Source organism: Limulus polyphemus, unplaced genomic scaffold (genome assembly GCF_000517525.1).
Source record: "Limulus polyphemus unplaced genomic scaffold, Limulus_polyphemus-2.1.2 Scaffold627, whole genome shotgun sequence".
NCBI lineage: Eukaryota > Metazoa > Arthropoda > Merostomata > Xiphosura > Limulidae > Limulus > Limulus polyphemus.
The window spans coordinates 136211-155984 of record NW_013666237.1 but is presented as its reverse complement, the minus strand read 5'-3'; the positions used below and the strand labels follow the sequence as shown (position 1 = coordinate 155984).

The following is a 19774-nucleotide window of genomic DNA, read 5'->3' as shown; positions in this document are numbered from 1 at the left end:
GAATTCTTCCCGAGTTCAGTGTCAAACGATTTAAACCGAAATCCCTACCAAGTTAAATAAATAAATAACTCCTCTCAAAGGAGTTGTCACTAAAGCTACATCACGGTCTATAATGTCATACTGAACTTGAGTAGAAAACCTCGTAAGCTTGTTTACAAAATATATCAAAGTGATTCTCACATGTTTATCAATTATCATTATCACTATTTTGTTTTTGAAATTTTGAAGGGTGCTAATGTTCAACGTAGTTTTCGTACAAAAGAGAAATTATTACTATACTGACTCAAGCTTAAGCCTAAACCAAACTTAAACCTACGCAAAATGTTTGTAGAAAAAAAATGTGCAACAAACATTATGCTATTAAATGCAATAACAGTTTTACATTAAACAGTTTAACTGCAAGTTTGATGGCTTATAGTGCTAAAATTGTGAGTTCGATCATTACCTTTTGCACAACATAAATAGCCTATTGCTAAGTTTTTCGCTAAAACAATCACACAAATAAACTTAGTACTAAATTTATAGTATTCCCTATTTAAGATATATATTTTTTCAAATACGAAAACCAACTACTGTACGTCTAAAAAGATTTATTATACAACTATATTTTCATAAATCATACAAAGTTAACCTACGGTAACTATTATGTCTAAGACCATTATTTTTTTTCAACTGTTGACTGACTAGGTGTCTCTCGTGGCATTCATTTAATTTATTTATGTAGCGAAACTGTATTTCCTGTTGGTTTTTTTATTTGATGAAATTGATCGATTTCACAAACAGTCTACTACATGTACAGAATTTTGAGTTATATTTCCCTAGCGACGTAACACTGACAAAAAGTAAAATAAGTGATTTGTATTGAAGTTATGATATTACGCAACCTAGGAATGTTGCGTTCGAAGAGCGCATTCATTTAAGCAGCCTTGCATTCCTTCTCTCTCTTACATAGAATCATTCTTATTATTACTTTATTTATTCCAAGCTTTAAATTAACCGTAATTTAATAAGCATGGTGGCAGAAAACACTGATAGAGTGATCAATATGTCAGAAGGCATGCGATATATACACCCTCTCTCTCTCTCTCTAGATATATATATATATATTCAGTATATTACCAAAAATAGCGGGGACAGCACCCGCTGATAACAGAGATGTCGTATTTCACCGCTAGGTAATTTTCTTCAATAAGGACTTAACTTTCCTTTGTCATTCAGTCCTCTTATAAAGAATCAACAACAACAATGACATTTCGAGGCTTGTCTTTGCCCTTGAAATACGTTATAAAACGTCTTGGGATTTAAATTGGAGATCTCTGATGGATAAGTGAGGTTTGGGGCGTTATTTGTATAGTATTATATATATTGTAACAATACGACATGGAATTCATGGGTTCTTAAACTATATCATTATCTATATCACCTAACATAGTTCCATATCACGAGAAAATGTAGGTTATGGAATAATAGCCCGAGAAGCACCGAATTCTCTGGACTGGGTGACGACGTTTCAAGTAACCTTACTTTCTCGTCCAGAGAATTCCTAGACTGTTAGGACCCGTAATCAACCGTTTATCATCATGAAAACATAATTATTTTACTAATTCACAATAGTTGAAATGACATAGCCATATTCAAAGCATTATGTCAAACCCAAACCCGTAGTAGCAGGAGTTATCGTAATACATTATTTCTCTGTTGTTCTTAAACCTAATTTCAACGATCAAGGCCCCGTAAGAATCGGCGTTTTCTATTCACGGTTGTGATGAGCTTCTTATTGGCTGAAGCCCGTCTGTGAAATCTAGCACCATGGAACTCTTTGTATAGATTAAATGTACTTGTATAAAGTATTAAAATCACGTGTGATTAATTTAATGCCTAATGTGTGGGTTCATTTTAATACTTTTCAAAGTTCGCATGGACTCACTCAAAAGAGACTGACTACGTTTAGATGGACACCCCAGTATTTCACACGGAGACATCCAGTGAACTTTTACTGTTCAGTATATTATACAAATTTGATTAGACATGAGTAGGTGAGCTGAAATGTCCCGGCAGTGCTGTATCCACTGACCATTATTGTTTATTGTTAAAGGTTCGTAAAGTTTTTCCTCGTGGTATCTTGGTCTGTGGTACCTACTGATCTTTATAAATCCTACTCGGTATTGTGCCATGAACACATGAAGACGGCCTCGTTAATAAACGTGTGTTTGTGTGTGCTGTCGTTATACTTTAGGTTGTATAGCTTTATCATGATACCTTGGTTTCTCAGTGCCAAGTAAATTTTTCTTAAAAAAAAACAAACTTGAAATTCTTATAAAGGCAACTCTCATACATAAAAACAGTTAAGTTATTGGGAGTGTTTTATAATCGTTGCTTTTTATGACATAAATGGTAGGAACATTCATGTCGGAGTTTTGGTGTATTGTATTTGGCAATTTTCATGAGAAAGATACAAATATGTACAAAATAAACATCGAGGATTTCGGGATTTTTTCTGTGGCACCAAAGATAACTGGGATTATAATTTGGAGGTAGAAAACAAAATACGTGGGCAAAATTTTTTTTAAAAGAGTGGTTAATCACAGAGCTGCAAAATGGACTATCTGTGCTGTACCCACTTCAGGGATCAAACCTCGAATTTTAGCATACTTGCTATCGTGCATCTTTTCCCATGACCCTTAAAATATCATATTTAATGAAGTTAACTCAAATAATCTAAACATACATATATAAGTCAGTGTAATATCTGCTAACTTGTAGGAAGCCATGTCCGATATGACTAAAGAAATGAATCCATACAATTTAGAGAGGCTTGTCTTATTGTTAGCTGGCGCCATCTAGAAATAAATAAACGAAACAAATTTCACATAAAGAATAATTTTTACAAACAGCAAGCCTCATACAAGGCTGGCTTAAATTTAAAAGCTAACCTGAACATTAACGTGTGGATAAAAAGACTTGCGACTTTAAAGATATCAAAATGACCGATACCTACTGGCACAATAAGTTGTCTAGTCTCGCAACATACCAATGCCAATGACATTAAAAACCTTCTATGCTTCTACGTTTACAGTTCCAATCCTCTACATGAAATCGAATAAAGTACGTATTTCAAAATTATTATTGCTGTATGGTTTCGATTCTTTTTAAACAAGTGTCTCGACTTGTTTTAGTGACGGTTTTCAAATTCCTGTCTTCAGAGACAAAAAAGAAGAAAAAACTTACTGTGTCCTTAGTGTAAAGGCTGCACTGGTAATAGAGGACGGAAGATTAAGACCTTTGGTGATTTCTCTCCAGATTTTCTTGTTAATAACTTCCACCAGACCTCCTCGCGCCACAACCAGACGGTAGAGTTCGTAAATATCCAGCACCTGTTTGGCCATGATAGGGATCCTGTTCACTGGCGTTCCTGTAAAATCCACGAAACCTGAATCAATTGGAGTATTGAAAATCAATTTTGAAATATATAACTGTTACAGCTGTAATCTATCTGAGCCCAAAGTGTTTTGCATTTACCTTTGATCCGCATCGTCAAATGATCCAACACGTTTTGTGAGGTATTAAAATTACCCTAAACATTTGTAAAACTGACAACGTACAACGGCATTATTGTGTAAACAATGTAATAACATAGACCAAAACAACGTTTATATGTAGCAGACGTAGCCCATAATAATAATACGAAGAAGTAAAACTTTCTTTGTGCTCATTTGTTGACAAACAAAAAAAAAATGTTATTTGATCAAAACCTTCATGTGCATATATTACAAAACTGGAATGCGTTAATTGCTCACAGTCAATCCAGATTCTTAAAAGGATACAGTCAGTCCAGATTTTTTAAAGGGGTTCCCTAGCAATGTAAAAGCACAACATTTCAACTTAAAATTTCAGATAACTCACATTTTTAATAGTGTTTCACAGACTGCGAGGTTGTTGTTCAATGAAGGTTGTAAATTTCTAATACACAAGTTTCTCACACTATACAACTATAAAACTATAATTTTCTCAATTCCATGAAAAATTTATAGGAATTTATACCTAGAAAATGAACTTTGAAATTGTATTTAGTGCAAACAATGAAGAAGACCTCAGAATTAAATAGACCTTGTGTATTAAAGAAAATTAAAACATTCATTGAACAGCCTGCGAAATATTATTTAAAATGAGAGTTATCAGTAATAGAAGCTCTCGATATTTGAGTGTGAAACGACCGAGAAGTTTATATTTATAACTTTACAGCTCACAGATTTGATTGCAAAGTTAGAGTTTTAAAGAAGCTTCAACGAGATCTGCTAAGGTCAATAACAAAGTTCTTAGAGAAGAGACATATATCTGTCAAATGTAACCTATAATCTGTGAAATCGTACTGTCATTCTGATTGTTGGATAAAGGTCGAATAGATGTGAAGAAAGATATGCGTTAGGAGCGCGAATAACCTGATTTGTCACGTGGTACTCATCACGTTCGAGAATCATTTTGATAAGGCTTTGAAAACACGTGTTTATGCGCGAATTATTTACGATTCTATCCAAGTTAACAAAGAAAAAAAAATTATGAGGCTGCATATCTCGTGTCATTTAAAGCCGTAAATAATTAGTCCTGTTATTTCTTGTTCATTTTATAGAATATTGAAACTCGAAAGATACCCCATTTTGCAATAAAAATAAACATTCTGTTCATGCCCAACCTGCTTACAAAGTAACAGTGGAAACAAAGACTATTAAAGCTAAGTACCTGTACTTAGTTGTCAGCTTACTATTTATTTCAAATAACGACCACGTGAACTTAGAAAAACAACACATTAACCTTAATCATTTTGACAGGCACGTGACAAACTAATAAAAGCACACAAAAACTGGATAAACCTGGTCACCACACGGTAAGTTAATTCATTCAGGCCAAACAGGGTCATTTAGTGGTGATCATGTGTTCATTGCCACACCGACAGGGCTACAAGTAAATACCCATGAAGGATCTGAAATGTACGTAAACACGTTTTTTACATTATACAAGTTATAGAAATGTTTTCTGTATAAAACAGTAAGTTTTTCTCAATTCCATAGCAAATTAAAGGTACTATCCAGCGGAATGTTTCCTACAAAATAAACTCTTGTAAGTTGTGCTTTAACTTCAATAAATCATGTCTTTGGGAAACTATATCTAAATACGATAATCAACGGGTTATTGTCACGAAGCAAAATACCTAAATGACCGAGTAGAAACCCCAAGTTATTATGAGAAATTAATGAATAAACTAATAAATAAAATGATCTTAAGTTTTTAATTCACCTTTAAGAGTTTTATTTCTTTATATATTGTGACTGCTATTAAAAGATGCTCCATCACGTGAAAACATTACAAAATTGCAATTATTTTATTAACTGAAATTATATTAAGTTTTTAATTCTCTCACTAATACTAAAATTAAGCATATGTCATTAATTCGAAATCGTGGGTCTCATTCCACTTCAAACGTTAAGTTTGTTTGTTTTTAATTATGCACAAAGCTACACAAGGGTTATCTGTGCTCTGCCCACCACGGGTATCGAAACCCGGTTTCTAGCGTTGTAAGTCCGCAGACATACCGCTGTGCCACTGGGGGACCCATCATACGTTAAGAAAAATTACTTACATTGGTTTATTTCGTAACGCAAAATAGAAAACAGAGAAAAGGAGTCGAATATTATCCGGAGATAAAACTATTTTAAGTTAGAATCTTTCGATTCGTGCTATTTTCAGAACTTGGAGAGGTCGGGAAATGGAGCGAGGTTTGTTTACCAGTATTGTCAGCCGTTAGAGAGAGAAATCCCGCCCTACAAAATCGTTGTTTCCTCTTGCTTGAAATAAAATCTGCTGCTTTCTTAGACGTCGTACACGGTTTGAAGGAGAGAAAGTCGAGTTTCTATTTTCCTTAATTTATCATTCTATCAGGACAAGAAGTTTTATAGTTTTAAGCCAGATGGTGTATCGTTTGCCGCGAGAAAATGAGAGACAGTTTGAACGTACCGTACTCTTCTTAGCGCTGTCTCAAGGTCCAAAAGAAAGACTTTTCAAAATGTGCCAGTGCAGTCCGTAATTAAATGCCACAAAAACTATAAATAACCCGCTTTGAAGAGCTAGCGCTTTCTCCGCACTGAATTTCCTCAAGATCACGAAAAAGCTTTCCTGAGTCCAGCCGAGGAGGCGCTGTCACGGGGGCGAACGCAAAAATAAATTTAAGCCATTTTTTTTTCTTAAGCTCCGTGCGGTGGCTTGTTCTTCCGACAAAGGTTTCTTCTCCAATAAATTGCCTTTTCCCGTGGAATTGAGAGACTTAGCCATTAACTGGCAGACTTGCCAGTAATAAAATAGTAACTGTAAAAAGCCAGCAAACTTTATACAGTTGATGCACCTGATCTGATACACAAGGTTCGTGTATTTGACTTTAGGTTGACAACATTTGGAGCCAGCCATCTTTTATCAAAGTTCTCTTTTAGTCAATAAAAACTGTACAAGATAACCTTAAGCTTGCAGTGTTGGATCATAAGGTTTTTTTTTTTTTTTTGGTTAACGGATGTATATGATCTTATTAAAAATTATCCATGATAAATCATACTCAAGTAATAACATCCCTCTTTTATCCAAATTTAAGTCAGAAGTCGTAATATTCTAAAATTATATTCAATATTTCTGTAATAGTGTGTACAAAATCATATTATTTAAGCCGTTCTTGAGTTACTATTTTTAAACCGATTAGACACTGGCACTTTTTTTTTAAACAACTATATAAGTTGTAAATGAATTATCCAATAGCTCAACATTAAATGTGGAATATTGCGTAACTTAATTATTATTACGAAATATGAAAACAGTATTCAAAACTTTTAATCGTTCAAAGTAATTTATTTAACTATCGCATGTTTTTATTTTTAATAATACTGACTGAAATAACACTTTAATAAGAAGCACGACCCTACCAGAAACTGATACATTTATGTTTAATTGAACAGTGTCTGTTCACAATGAAAACACTTGTAGAAAACAGCACTATATAAGAAATAAATAATAAATTTACTTAAATCACTTTTTATTTTACTTTCAGTTTGAAATTTATTTCGATGCCTTACGCGTTTCTAAAAAAAAAAACTTTTACATGGTAGGTGGCCGAAAAATTCTTGATTCCCCCGGTGAGACAACGGTAAGTCTTCAGATTTACAATGCTAAAATCAGGGGTTCGATTCCCCTTCGGTGGACAGAGCAGATAGTCCGATGTGGCTTTGCTATAAGAAAACACACACACACACAACTCTTGGGCAAACGAGTCCATGCTAAAAAGTGTGTAGATCAATAGAAATGCCACATCCTCGTTTCAAACTTTACGAAAAACGTATTTTGACCACCTTATATTTAAATATTCTTAAACGAATTAATGATATGACCTTAGTATTATAAAGTATTTACTACTGGGATGGGTGGTAGTCCACAAGGGACAGGATTGTCGTTAGAGCTACATATTTGTTTGTATTTATGACTTTAAGATTATTAAAGCATCGAGGTTATCGACTTCTGTCAAATGAAATCCTTATAAATAATCAAGTGTCAATGAAATACATCTTATTCAAGTGTCAGTGAAATACATCTTATCGTTAATATGGCAATCGTAACCACGAATAAAATTATGTAAGACATAAATTCTTATATATTAAGGAAATTAAATAAAGAGTTCGTCGATATTAGATCTCAGAAGTGTCACTCGGTGTTCATCCTTAAAGTCTTCAACAAGCCAATTCGACACAGATAAGAATTCTTAATAAATTATTGACTAGAAGGACATAAACTAGTACCTCTATTATTCTAGCATAAGCTTGGAATATGAAATTCTTGTTAGTGAAATACACGTTCAAATAAGATTTTGTCAATGATTCACGAAAAACCCTAAATATCGGGTTTAGATACCCACGTTGGTTATAGTACAGCTAGCCAATTGTGTATTTTTGCTTGACAACAAATAAAACTAATTAACAGGGCCGTTTAATATACCCATACTCAATGTTTTAGTATGCTTTAGAGCAGAACGCCCAATGCACCTGCAATCAGTGTTATCATACGGTTTGTAACAGAAGCACTCAGTATTCTTACAATCTGTGCTATCGTGCGATTTATAACAGGGCCACTCAATATTCTTACAATAAGAGCTATCGTAAGGTTTAAAATAGGGCCATTCAGTATTCTTACAACCGTGCTATCGTACGGTTTATAGTAGGGCCACTCAGTATTCTTACAATAAGTGCTATCGTACGGTTTATAGTAGGGCCACTCAGTATTCTTACAATAAGTGCTATCGTACGGTTTATAACAGGGCCACTCAGTATTCTTACAATAAGTGCTATCATACTGTTTAAAACAGAGACATTCAGAAATTCTTACAATAAGTGTTATCGTACGGTTTATAACAGGGTCACTTAGTGTTCTTACCATCAGTGCTACCATACGGTTTATAACAGAGTCACTCACTGTTCTTACCATCAGTGCTACCATACGGTTTAGAACAGGGCCACTCAGTATTCTTACAATAAGTGCTATCGTACGGTTTATAGTAGAGTCACTCAGTATTCTCACCATCAGTGCTACCATACGGTTTATAACAGGGCCACTCAATATTCTTACAATCAGTGCTATCATTTGCATAAAAACTGGGCTGCTCTATATATTACAGTCGTTACTACAATATGCTTTACAAAGAGTCGTTCAATATACCGCATCAGTATTATTATATGTTCTATACACGTGTGGAAAGTGTATAATTGGTTTACTAAAGATCTAGAAATATCTTAATTCGTTTAGGGACCGTCCTGGCTTATTTATTTTCCAATGAGATTTCAAACAGGCCAGGTGTTTTGATTTCTTTCCACGTGTTTAACAGAACCTAACTCTGCACTACGGTGTTTCACATCCGCCCTTATATTCAACATCGTTAGACAACTTGTGAATAAACCAATGATACTGAATATTTATATAAAAACATGTGTCTGGTCTATAAATATTTCCCATGAAACACCTCAATGGATTCTTTTGTTCTCTCTGTGTAATGAATCAATAAAACGGTTGTTTAGGGCTTGTCAGGAAAGCAGATGTCCATTTTTTTTTAATTTAAAAAAACATAACGATTTTGAACATATGAGACTGTTTGATACATAAGCATAAAGTGCACAAATATTCCTTGAATCGTTTGTTTTTCTATCCATTTATATAGACTTTTAACTATATTTATCCATCTATCTATCTATATCCATCCATCGCTCTATCTATATATATTTACTTAGAATAACATAAGAATCAACATACAGCAAGTTTGATAGTGTGGTGATGATGAGGGTTAAAGGCCTAAAAGGGGAAAATGTTGCATCTCGTGTCACCAGGTGTGTGGACAATAGCTCAGATAAGCTACCACCAATAATTCATGCCGAGCTTACATCAGACCCAAGACGAGTGACGTACCGTCAAAGAAGTGTCTATTGATAAAAAACAAGTGCCGCTGAGAATTCTCTCCCATCCTGTATCTCTTTTACTGCACGAGAATCTGGCTTGATTTACCTAGTACAGGAGTCAGATTACCCACCCCACATAATCCACCTTCATTTCGAAAATCTCACACCTACTTAAGTTTGGAATGTGAGATTTTGTTAAGGAAACATGAGTACAAACCGGTAACATTCTCAACTGTTCAAAGGCCCGATTTTTTTTCTATCTGACCACAGTGTAACAGTGTTACCTAAGGAATTTAAAACTCTACGAAAGCCCACGCCTATGTTGATCTCTTTCATTTGCATACAGAAAGTACGCGCTCGTGGAGAAAAAAGAAGAAAGAAGCCTTCCGTTTGAAAGCAAACTGATAGTACTAAAATGTTACATAAAAACTAGAACGTGAAGAAGAGGGCGCAAGCATAAAGTTCGTCTGTTTATTTCTATGGCAACAACAAAAACAAAATAACAGAAGCCTCGCGATAGATCTTAATAATGATAATTATAATTTTAAATACATTAGAGTTCAGCCTGATGGATTTAAAAGTTAGACAAATATATTATTCTGATGAGTACTTGATTGACTGTGACACATCAGTTTCTTTGGATAAGCCTTCCAGTTTAATACTAGCTAGTATATACAGACTTCTTTCAAGTAGGATATTTAGCTTTTCTTAACTTCAGTCAATAATTTAAATTTAATTGATACACGATTATCTTGAAAATGTAAGTTATTGTACAAATATATATAATAGAAATTTGATACGGTTCTTATTACGCGGCATATGAAACCTCCGTACAGTCATTATGGCAGCATCTTGTGAAAGATGGACTTGGCCCAAAAGTACAGCGGGAACTTTTACAATCTTCTCCATTTGAACATGTCGCGTACACAAAGTTTGAAGTTTTATCTTTTAAAGGTTCTTGTTCTTTAAGTATGTATTGGTTTTAGATACAGTTACAAAATATTCGGCGTTTGGATAAGTTTTTTTAGTTACCATACTTATTTTGTTTAGGGGGTGGGGCTTATATAAGGAAAGCATTGAGGATGTTAGTTTATATTTGCCGTATAAAATTGTAGTTTAATATATACATTTCATGTTTATAGTTATAGTAAGTTTTCCCTGAAGGTCAAATATCATCATTCACAAAATAAAACGTAGGAAAAATATATATGATATATATATGTGGTTAAATATATATGTTTTATTCAAGCAACAGAAGTAAATAAATTACTAAACAAAAGGTCGTTCACCTCAGGTGACCTAGTAGTAGACAGCGCCATCTGTTGTGTTCACTATTCATCGTCTTGCTTAAGTCTGTATCATTGCCAAGAAAAGTGTTTATAAAATGTATAATTATATTTCAAACAGCGAGGTGGGTAGTTCTAAGGTTTGATATAAACACGTCAGACAGCAAATCCCTCGGTATAGGTACAGTTTATGAAAATTTATAATATACTTATGTACACTGAATATACAATACAGCACGTGTTTATAGCGGAAGTCTTTTAATCCCAGGTCTACGACAACCAGCAGTTAAGACTTAGTTTGAAACCTTACAACAGTTACATTTAATTAGAAAGTAAATTAGCAGTAAATCTATATACATCAACCAGCCAGTCTCTATCAATCACAGCAGCTGTAGGGTTGCTCGCTAGGATTCCCGAGATTAAACACTGCTTCATATACGGTTTCTTTAATGAATTCATTTCCTTTCTATGTTTATACAACGAGTCACCTCACCAGCTGCAAACCATATATAGAAGATGACAGTCTTATTCTGCATGGTATCAAATACTTGTCTGGTTTCAGCCATTCTATTGGTATAGGACAATTACACTTTAGGAATCCTTATCTAACCCACCTTTTTCTTTGTCAGAAATATCTAAAACGAGATTATACCTGTACCAAAATCTATACAAAAGTTTTTCGTTGTTTTTTTTTTCGTATTAACGTTTCCACATTAATATAAGGAAAATTAAATTTATAAGAAAATAACAAATCATTTTATTTATTTTTTTTAGTTTTGAAATAAGACTGAATATCATTTATGAGTGTTGCTAATAAAACAAAAATACATTGACCTTTACCTATCAATTACTTAAGATTTAGCAAAAAGAATCTTTGTATGTCTGGTTTTGATTATGCTGCTATTGTGTATTTAAAATTTTTCGTATCCATACCTAGTGGCCTTGTGGTTAAAGTGCTAAGCTGACGACCAGAAAGGTCGAAGATTCAAGTCATGATGTGCCCCACAACATGCTTCGTAGATCAGCTATATCAGTCAATCATGGTACTTGGTTAGGCGTAGTCGTGTAGGTGGTTAGTACTAATAACTTGGCCTCCCACTGGCACAGCGGTATGTCTGCGGACTTACAACACTAGAATCCGGGTTTCGATACCCGTAGTGAGCAGAGCACAGATAACCCATTGTGTTGCTTTGTGCTTTTCTTCGAACAAACAAATTAATAACTGGTTGCCTTCACTCTAGTCAGCAGTTCAAAATTAGGGGTAGTTATATCTGAACCTCGGGGTCTCTAAAGTGGCCTTTTAGCCCACGTGTCGCATCAGGTATCTTTTAGATTGTAAAAATTAACAAATATCAAAATTTTATCCTTTGCTAGTTAATGCAAATGAAATTGCATTGGACTCTCAATATTAAGAAGATTTGTAAATTTGTCCATTTGTAAATGCGAAGGATGTGATATTATAACGCAACAGTCGACAGCACATTGTCTGCGGAGTCAGTGATTTTTTTGTCACTGTTGTAGTTGTTTAAGGATTTAAGCGTAATTAAAGTTAAATCAATAATAGCTTTAAGACAGCTAAGGTTTGGAAGATTAGCGGTTCTAGAAATGGCATAATTCTTGCTGGGTATTGGTGAATCAATAACTATGTTATTGTGTTTTCAACATTACACCTCTTTCGGTCAGTTTTGGAAGTTGTACCATAATTGTCAGTGATTTTCAACTAATCACTAGGCTTTGGTTATTAATTGCTATTAGTTGAGAGAGCTGTGTTATCCATGAACAAATTGTTCTTAATCAAAAATAAATATGACAAATATGTTTTTGTTTGGCGCAAAGTTACACAATGGGCTCTATCCACCACGAGGAATCAACCTCGGATTTTATTACTGGAAGTTCAGGAACTTACCATTGAACCAATGGGGGATGGATGGGATGAATAGGCATTTACCATTTGTATTACTCAATTTTATGTATGATAGCCATTATAAAGAAAATTAAAACTTTTCAGAATATAAAACTTAGTCTTGAGACAACATCAGTTTTATCGCATCACTGGGAAAATCAACTAGTGCAATACGTGAAAGAAAAACTTTCTATAAACCTCTCACTATTTCTTTGTGAAATCATTTCAAGGTTCATAATTCACAGTGCTTAAAAACTTGAATCAATATGAAATGGTTTTAGATGTATTATTGTTACAGTTGCATACAAACTTGTGCAAATAAGTGGATTAATGTGCCGCCAGTAATTACATAGCGTAAGTATTAACTTACTTTCCTGAAGCCCCCCAGTGGCACAGTGGTATGTCTGCGGACTTACAACGCTAGAAACCGGGTTTCGATACCCGTGGTGGGCAGAGCACAGATAGCCCTTGTGTAGCTTTGTGCATAATTAAAAAACAAACAAACAATACTTTCTTGAAAATTATTAGTGAATAAGGGAACAAACAATATATACATATTTATGTATGCGTTACTTTCTAATAAGTCATCTTACACGATTTTTATCAGTAGCTAAGCTTGCATAATTGGTATTTAACTCTTGAAGTCATGTTTCGTTAAAAATGAAATTTTTGCCTCTAGAATGTTTGCACAAAGCTGATGCTAATTTTGAACTGACAGACTAGAGGAACAACAGCTAGTCAAATCACTCAGCGGCAACTCTGGGGCTTCTCTTATCTGGCTGAATAGTGAAATTTGACCGTCACTTTTATAGCGCACTCACAGTCCCAAAGTGTTTCTTCGTTCTTCGGTAATGAGACGCGAACCATTAATCTTTGAATCCGCATTCCGAGCATACTAGCCAATAGGCCACATCTAACAACAAAACTAACGGTATTTCATTCTATACATTACATATGTATATATATATAGAGAGACACATACACACGCATGTTATATATAAAAGATGACAATATTTGTATTTGGCGTCGTCTCTATAGAAGTTACGAATATGCTTTCATGATTGGTTTACTTTCGCATGCTGTTTCCTTAATCATAAATTCAAGCAGGAAGAACAGCACACACTCAATACCGAAAAGGATGGGCTGTCATATATTACTTAATACTAATAAACTTGGGTCACACTTTTATTTGAAAAACCAAGTACTACCAGGAAACTGCAAGAGGAAGCATTCAGTAGCTGCATTACCTTCTTGTGCTTCCTTATGTCCTTATTTTGGGGAACTAGACGACAATAAAGAGATACCGATCTCATCCCACATTTCCTTTAGTAAAAGCCCTAAAACAATGAACTAAGCTATAATAAGTTAAACCGCCAGCAAGTTATTTATTGCACATAATACCCATGAAACCGATTCCTTGATCCCAAAAATATTGTTATACTCTATAATAGAACATGTCATGAACAATTTGTACTACCAGTTACCGACAAGAAACAGTTAAAAGACGACACCAGGTATCATACTGTACACTAAGCTGTTGCTGATATAGGTAATAACATCAACAGCTGACAGAATAAGATGCACCAGAAGATCAATTAATATTAGTAGCAACACAACAAATAATTCTACAGCACTGTCCAAATTTACTGGGTACCAACAATAACTGGTTGGTAGAAAGTGCTCTGTTCAAGATCTGATTAACGTCTGTAAATGTTACAATATTCGTGAATAGATGGCACTGTTGTGGATAATAACTCAAACACACGAACAGTCAGACTGGCATTCAAAATTCGACAATTGTTTGTGTGGATGATAGATAAGTCAAACACGTGAACAGGCAGCACCGAATTTCCAGATTGAAACCCCTACTATTGTTTGTGTGGGTGATAAGTCAAACATATGAATAGGCAGCATTGAGTCTTACAAACCCAAAGCTCCACTGCTTTTTAAATAGATAATGAGTCAAACACGTAAAAAGACACTACTGACTCATTTTTATCCAAAGATTGACCAATGTTGTGTGTGAGAAAATAGGTCAAAATATGAATAAGCTGCACTAGTCTCCTTACTCAAAGCTAGACTATTGTTTTATTTGGATAATAAACCAATATATGTGTGCAAATGGTAATGATTCCTCTACGAAAGGCCTGATCCAAATGTTGTATATAATTTTAACTACTGTGAAAATGGCAATGATTCCTCATGAAAGGCCTGATCTAGATGTTGTATATAATTTTAACTACTGTGAACATGGCAATGATTCCTCCATGAAAGGCCTGATCCAGATGTTGTATATAATTTTAACTACTGTGAAAATGGCAATGATTCCTCTGTGAAAGGCCTGATGTTGTATATAATTTTAACTACTGTGCCCTCCTTATATCCCAGACATACGTTCCAATGGAGTAGTGGTCCAAAAATAATTAAAATCCAGGGAAAAATAACGTTTGTTTGTTTTGTAGTTAAGCACAAAGCTACCCAATGGGCTATCTGAGCTCTGCCCTCCAGGGGCATCGAAACCAGGTTTCTAGCGAAGAATAATGTACTACCAGATTTAAAAAAAAACAGCAGGACGGTCGTCGGGTAATATCACGACGAACTAGAATTTTGCATGTAATTATAAAATGAATCATAAATTCGTTAGAAACCAATTATATCCATTTTTATGTGCAATAAATAATCATATTACATAGATCTTTTTGACGTGAAATACAGAAGTCGGTATAGCGTGAGAATTATCCAAAGCTGACTTAAATAACCGAATAAGGTGAATCATTTCGGGAAAAAAATGTATAACCAGTAGGTTCCTTGTGTATGGTTGATAGGGAAATATTATATTCTCTGGCAACTTCCTGTGAAGTGAGTAAAACTGTTTACTATACGTGTTTCCCTTGAGTTAAGGTCAGTCCAGATCAAACGACCATCCCTTATTTTTGTCCCTGAAACATTGGGGAAAGAGGATAAATATAGAAGTCTCAGTTAAAGCATTAAACACGCAGGAGGCATCTAAGTACGTGGAAATGGGAACGATAACAAAGTATCGGCGCCGTTTCCACGTGCACGGATTTATAAGCTCGATTTCAGTCCCCATCTAGACGAAAACTCCCATTAATTCAGTTACTATTTTGAGTTCAGAAAGAACGACTTCGTATAGGAACACACGTTTTCAGCTTGAGCACGAGTAAGGGGAGTGGAGATGGGGTAAGGAAAACGTGCTACTAATACAGTTAGAATCTTAGAAACTTTACAAAATCTTTCTCGCTTACCTATGAGCAACAACACAAACTGTTTCGTCTATTAATTAATCGAAAGCTGGTTGTTTATTAATTTGTTATTTTAGCAACTATGTGCTAGTCTTAATAATTATCCTTCTCAAAAGGTTCACAGTTAACAACAATCTCTTCGGAAAAACATAAGTTCACTCAGAAAAATTGTTTAAAAGTAATCAAAAGTTTTAGTAAGCAGTACTCTTCTGGAACTTAACGAATCAGTAAACACACAGTAACTTAAGATGATAGTAGCCATAAACTTTAACTAAGTTCATACTTCTGTGGTAGTCACGTTTAATACACACTTATACAAAGCGTTGTCTAACTGGAAGCTAGAGCTAGCAAAAACGAATTAACTCTACATAAGGCTTCATCAAAAAACAAAAACGGTATTGAATATTTTGGATATTGAAAATGCTATAAGAACTTTAAAAGATAAGCAGTCAGCTAGGTTGCAGTTCTACCTATTCCTCCAACCATCGTTCATAAATGCTTTTGAATTTTATACTTGTATAACATCAGTTTAGCCCACCATAAGCGGCAATAATTAGGCTTAACATGTTATACCTGGAACGGTTCATGTCACCCACATCTATTTATTTCACATAGCGACGAACATATTTTTCTAATATAATTGTTACGAAACTATGAAGTAGGTAAAGTAGAATCAATTTATCAAATTATAATTGTACAGAGGGTTGAGTACGTTATACTTTACAACTCATCACGTTATTACAGTCCATGTCGCTACGCCCAGTACCTCTCTATCTAATGACCGTGTATCTTGACAATAGCCCTGCCTCGTAGTTTCCATTGTAAAAGACTCCGTGGCAAGGCTGTCATTTCCGATTGTACAGAAATCCATTGGTGCTGCGTGCGGCTACTCGATCAGTTTGTTTTTATATGGAATAACTTAACTACTCGTTTCATTCTCCAGCTTTTTGAGATATGCTATGGTTAAATGGACGTGTCATGGAAGCGATTCGTGTAAACGGGACTTGTGTCACTTTACCAGGAGATATTTCTTAATTATGTCGTGTGCTGTTGCCTGGTGCAAATTGAAGCACGGCTTTTGGCACGGATCTTTGTACTTGTGGATTCTCACATATTACGAGACGCCGCACTTTGCTTGCCACGGATTGGAACGACTTATGGCAAGTCTATTTCTAATTGGTCTATATTCTTTTGTTTACTAATGCGTTAAGTTCATTTGTTTGGTTTGTTTCGAAAGCTACACGAAGGCTATCTGCGCTAGCTGTCCCTAATTTAGCAGTGAGGGAAGGCAACTAGTCATCATCACCCACCATCAACATTTAGGCTATACTTGTACCAACTAATAGTGTGATTGACCATCACATTATAACGCCCCACGGTTGAAGGGCGAGCATGTTTGGTGGGACGGAGATTCGAACTCCCGACCCTCAGGTTGCGAGTCCAGCGCCCTAACCACCTGGCCATGCCGGACCTGCCATTAAGTACAAGGGGTGGATGTCTTCGTCTTGAATATTCTAAATCTCCAATATGAACACATCTTTATGGTATCAGTATGTAAATATTTTGTGACAGAAAAGACTGTTACATACTCTCCCAAAAACGATCAATGTTCGATAGCATCGAGCTACCTTCAATGTCAAAATATAGTTCTGGATCATGCCGTTCTACTACAACTTTATACTGGCTGTAGTTTTCACATGACTCGCTGTAGTTCTGCTTATCTCAACAGTAAAAACAATTGTCCAAATATTTATTCCGGCATCGGGGAGTTTTATCATTGGCCAATTTGACAAAACTGTTTGACCCTATTGTAGATTTGGCTGTTTTCTTGTTTAGCATAAAGCTACACATTGGTTTATAGATAACTATGCATAACACGGATAACGAAATCTGGATTTTAGCGTTATAAACACTCAAACTTACCGCTGAGTCACTAGAGGGGGGGGGCTGTGATAGAGCTTTGGATTTTGGAGCAGGCAGGCAGACTGTTTCGAATCCGTGTGATACAAAATATTCCCCTATTAGTTGGAATTCTGAGAGAGTTATAAAAGTGACAGTTAATTCCTTAGCGTGGATGAAAGATGGTAGGATGGTTGACTTCCGTTTGAGATGGCAGCAGATAGAAATAGCCTTAATATATTTGTCATAAATAAAAATAGAATACAATTGACCAAACTTTAGAGTGAAAGAGTTCTAGGTTCTAAGGTTCATATTTATATTGAAATAAAAACGAATCATTCATTTTCTTCATTTCTGTTATTATAAGCATTTGACCGTTTAGTAGTTTTATAATCATAATATTAATACAGAGCGTCAAACCGAATCTACTTCTTATGCATTATCCAGCTGCTATCAATGTTATTTTTATAAGATATTTGTCATTAAACGGGTACAGTTTACGGCTCACAGTTCTGTCGGGCGCGAGTAAAATCAACATTAATCTGTAACAGTAACAGAAATAGTAAACTCCTTAGCTATGAATTTCTATTGTTATACGCCTCGTAAAATATACGAATGCATCCGAAAAACATACATTACGGAGATTAATGATACTAATTAATCTAGAAATCTGAAAAAATACATTTCATAGCATCAAATGATTTCTTGATAAATACTCAAATTACAATGTTAAAAAAAAAGGATGGGAAATTCAGGATGGATCCAAGGTGAGCGGTTTCCATGCAAACTCGAGGGTAGGATAGAAGTTCGGGGAAGATCTATTACCAACTAAGTGAATTATGTTCGTAGTAGGCCCCAACCTCTCTTTACGCCACAAGGACAAGGGAATGGCTGCAGGAAACATACCAGCCTTTGTCCCAGTAGAGCAATTTCCAGTTAGAACAAACTTCCACAATAACTAGTGGCAGCTTTTCCATTTACCTTTTTTTTATTATTAATAGTGATCTAGAATATTGAGTAAACTTCAGTGAAGCAGCAGCACTTGACAGAGCTCATAATATCTATAAAAGAAAAATGACCCCATTCACCTGTAGACTATTTCCCTTTTCTACCTGACTGAACTGCTTCTTGTCAACACTTCAGCAAAAAGTCAAACCCAGAAATTGAATTGTTTCTTTGTCGTGAGAAAACTACAGACATAACCAGGCGTATCAACAGCAACTGAGACAATTATATGCGTGGTGTTTTTTTTTATGTGTCATTATAAATACATAAACAAGCGCATAAGAAATAAATATTTAAAACATTTCAAATATTATATTCAAGAATAAGCAAAACATTTTGACTTTAAATACAGTTTCTGTTCATTAAAGGTTAGTAAGGGTGCTTACTCTCGTGGTAGATCTACACAGTATTTAGCCTTAAGCAGAACTGCAGTGTTTTACCCTTAAGTCAGAACATAAATTATTATGTTAAATAAGCCACCTGTATAAAGAATCCACTAGGAGTTATACCAAGGATGATAGAAGGTTTGATTTTTTTTCACAAATGCTTTGGTCTTCAATGAATTATAACTGGTAGTTGCCACACTGAACGATTTTCTTTGCCAAACACGTATAGTATATTTGATATTTTTAACCCGAACGGCACTTTGTGATACATGGGCTCAGCTGTTAAGTCTGATACCCTAAAGGTTCAGGCATAGCTGTCTCTAGTTTTGAGCTGCTGGGCAATTAGTCATCGGCACACGCCATCTAGATAGATATTCATAGTGAAATTGACTGTTTCTTTTATATTGTGTCCACAGCTGAAAGTGGGAAGAGTTTTTAGCATCATAATGGAAGTTCGAACTTTGGACCTCTCGATCTGCAGCTTGGCACGTGTGGCGGATTTATTATTATATACTTATTTTAAAAATCGCCGTTTGCTTAAATTAGATTTATATTTAGAAAT

The 19774-nt window shown here is 34.9% G+C and overlaps 1 protein-coding gene across 2 annotated transcripts in view; it reads right to left on the bottom strand.

Annotated features, from left to right (window-relative positions):
- Positions 1-19774, bottom strand: part of LOC106459560 (protein dead ringer homolog) — an 88305-nt gene that overhangs the window by 22061 nt on the left and 46470 nt on the right. For both annotated transcript variants that reach the window (XM_022386061.1, XM_013919186.2), the window contains exon 4: positions 3229-3412. In XM_022386061.1, the coding sequence (XP_022241769.1) occupies positions 3229-3412 (184 nt within the window). The remainder of the gene's footprint in view (positions 1-3228; positions 3413-19774) is intronic.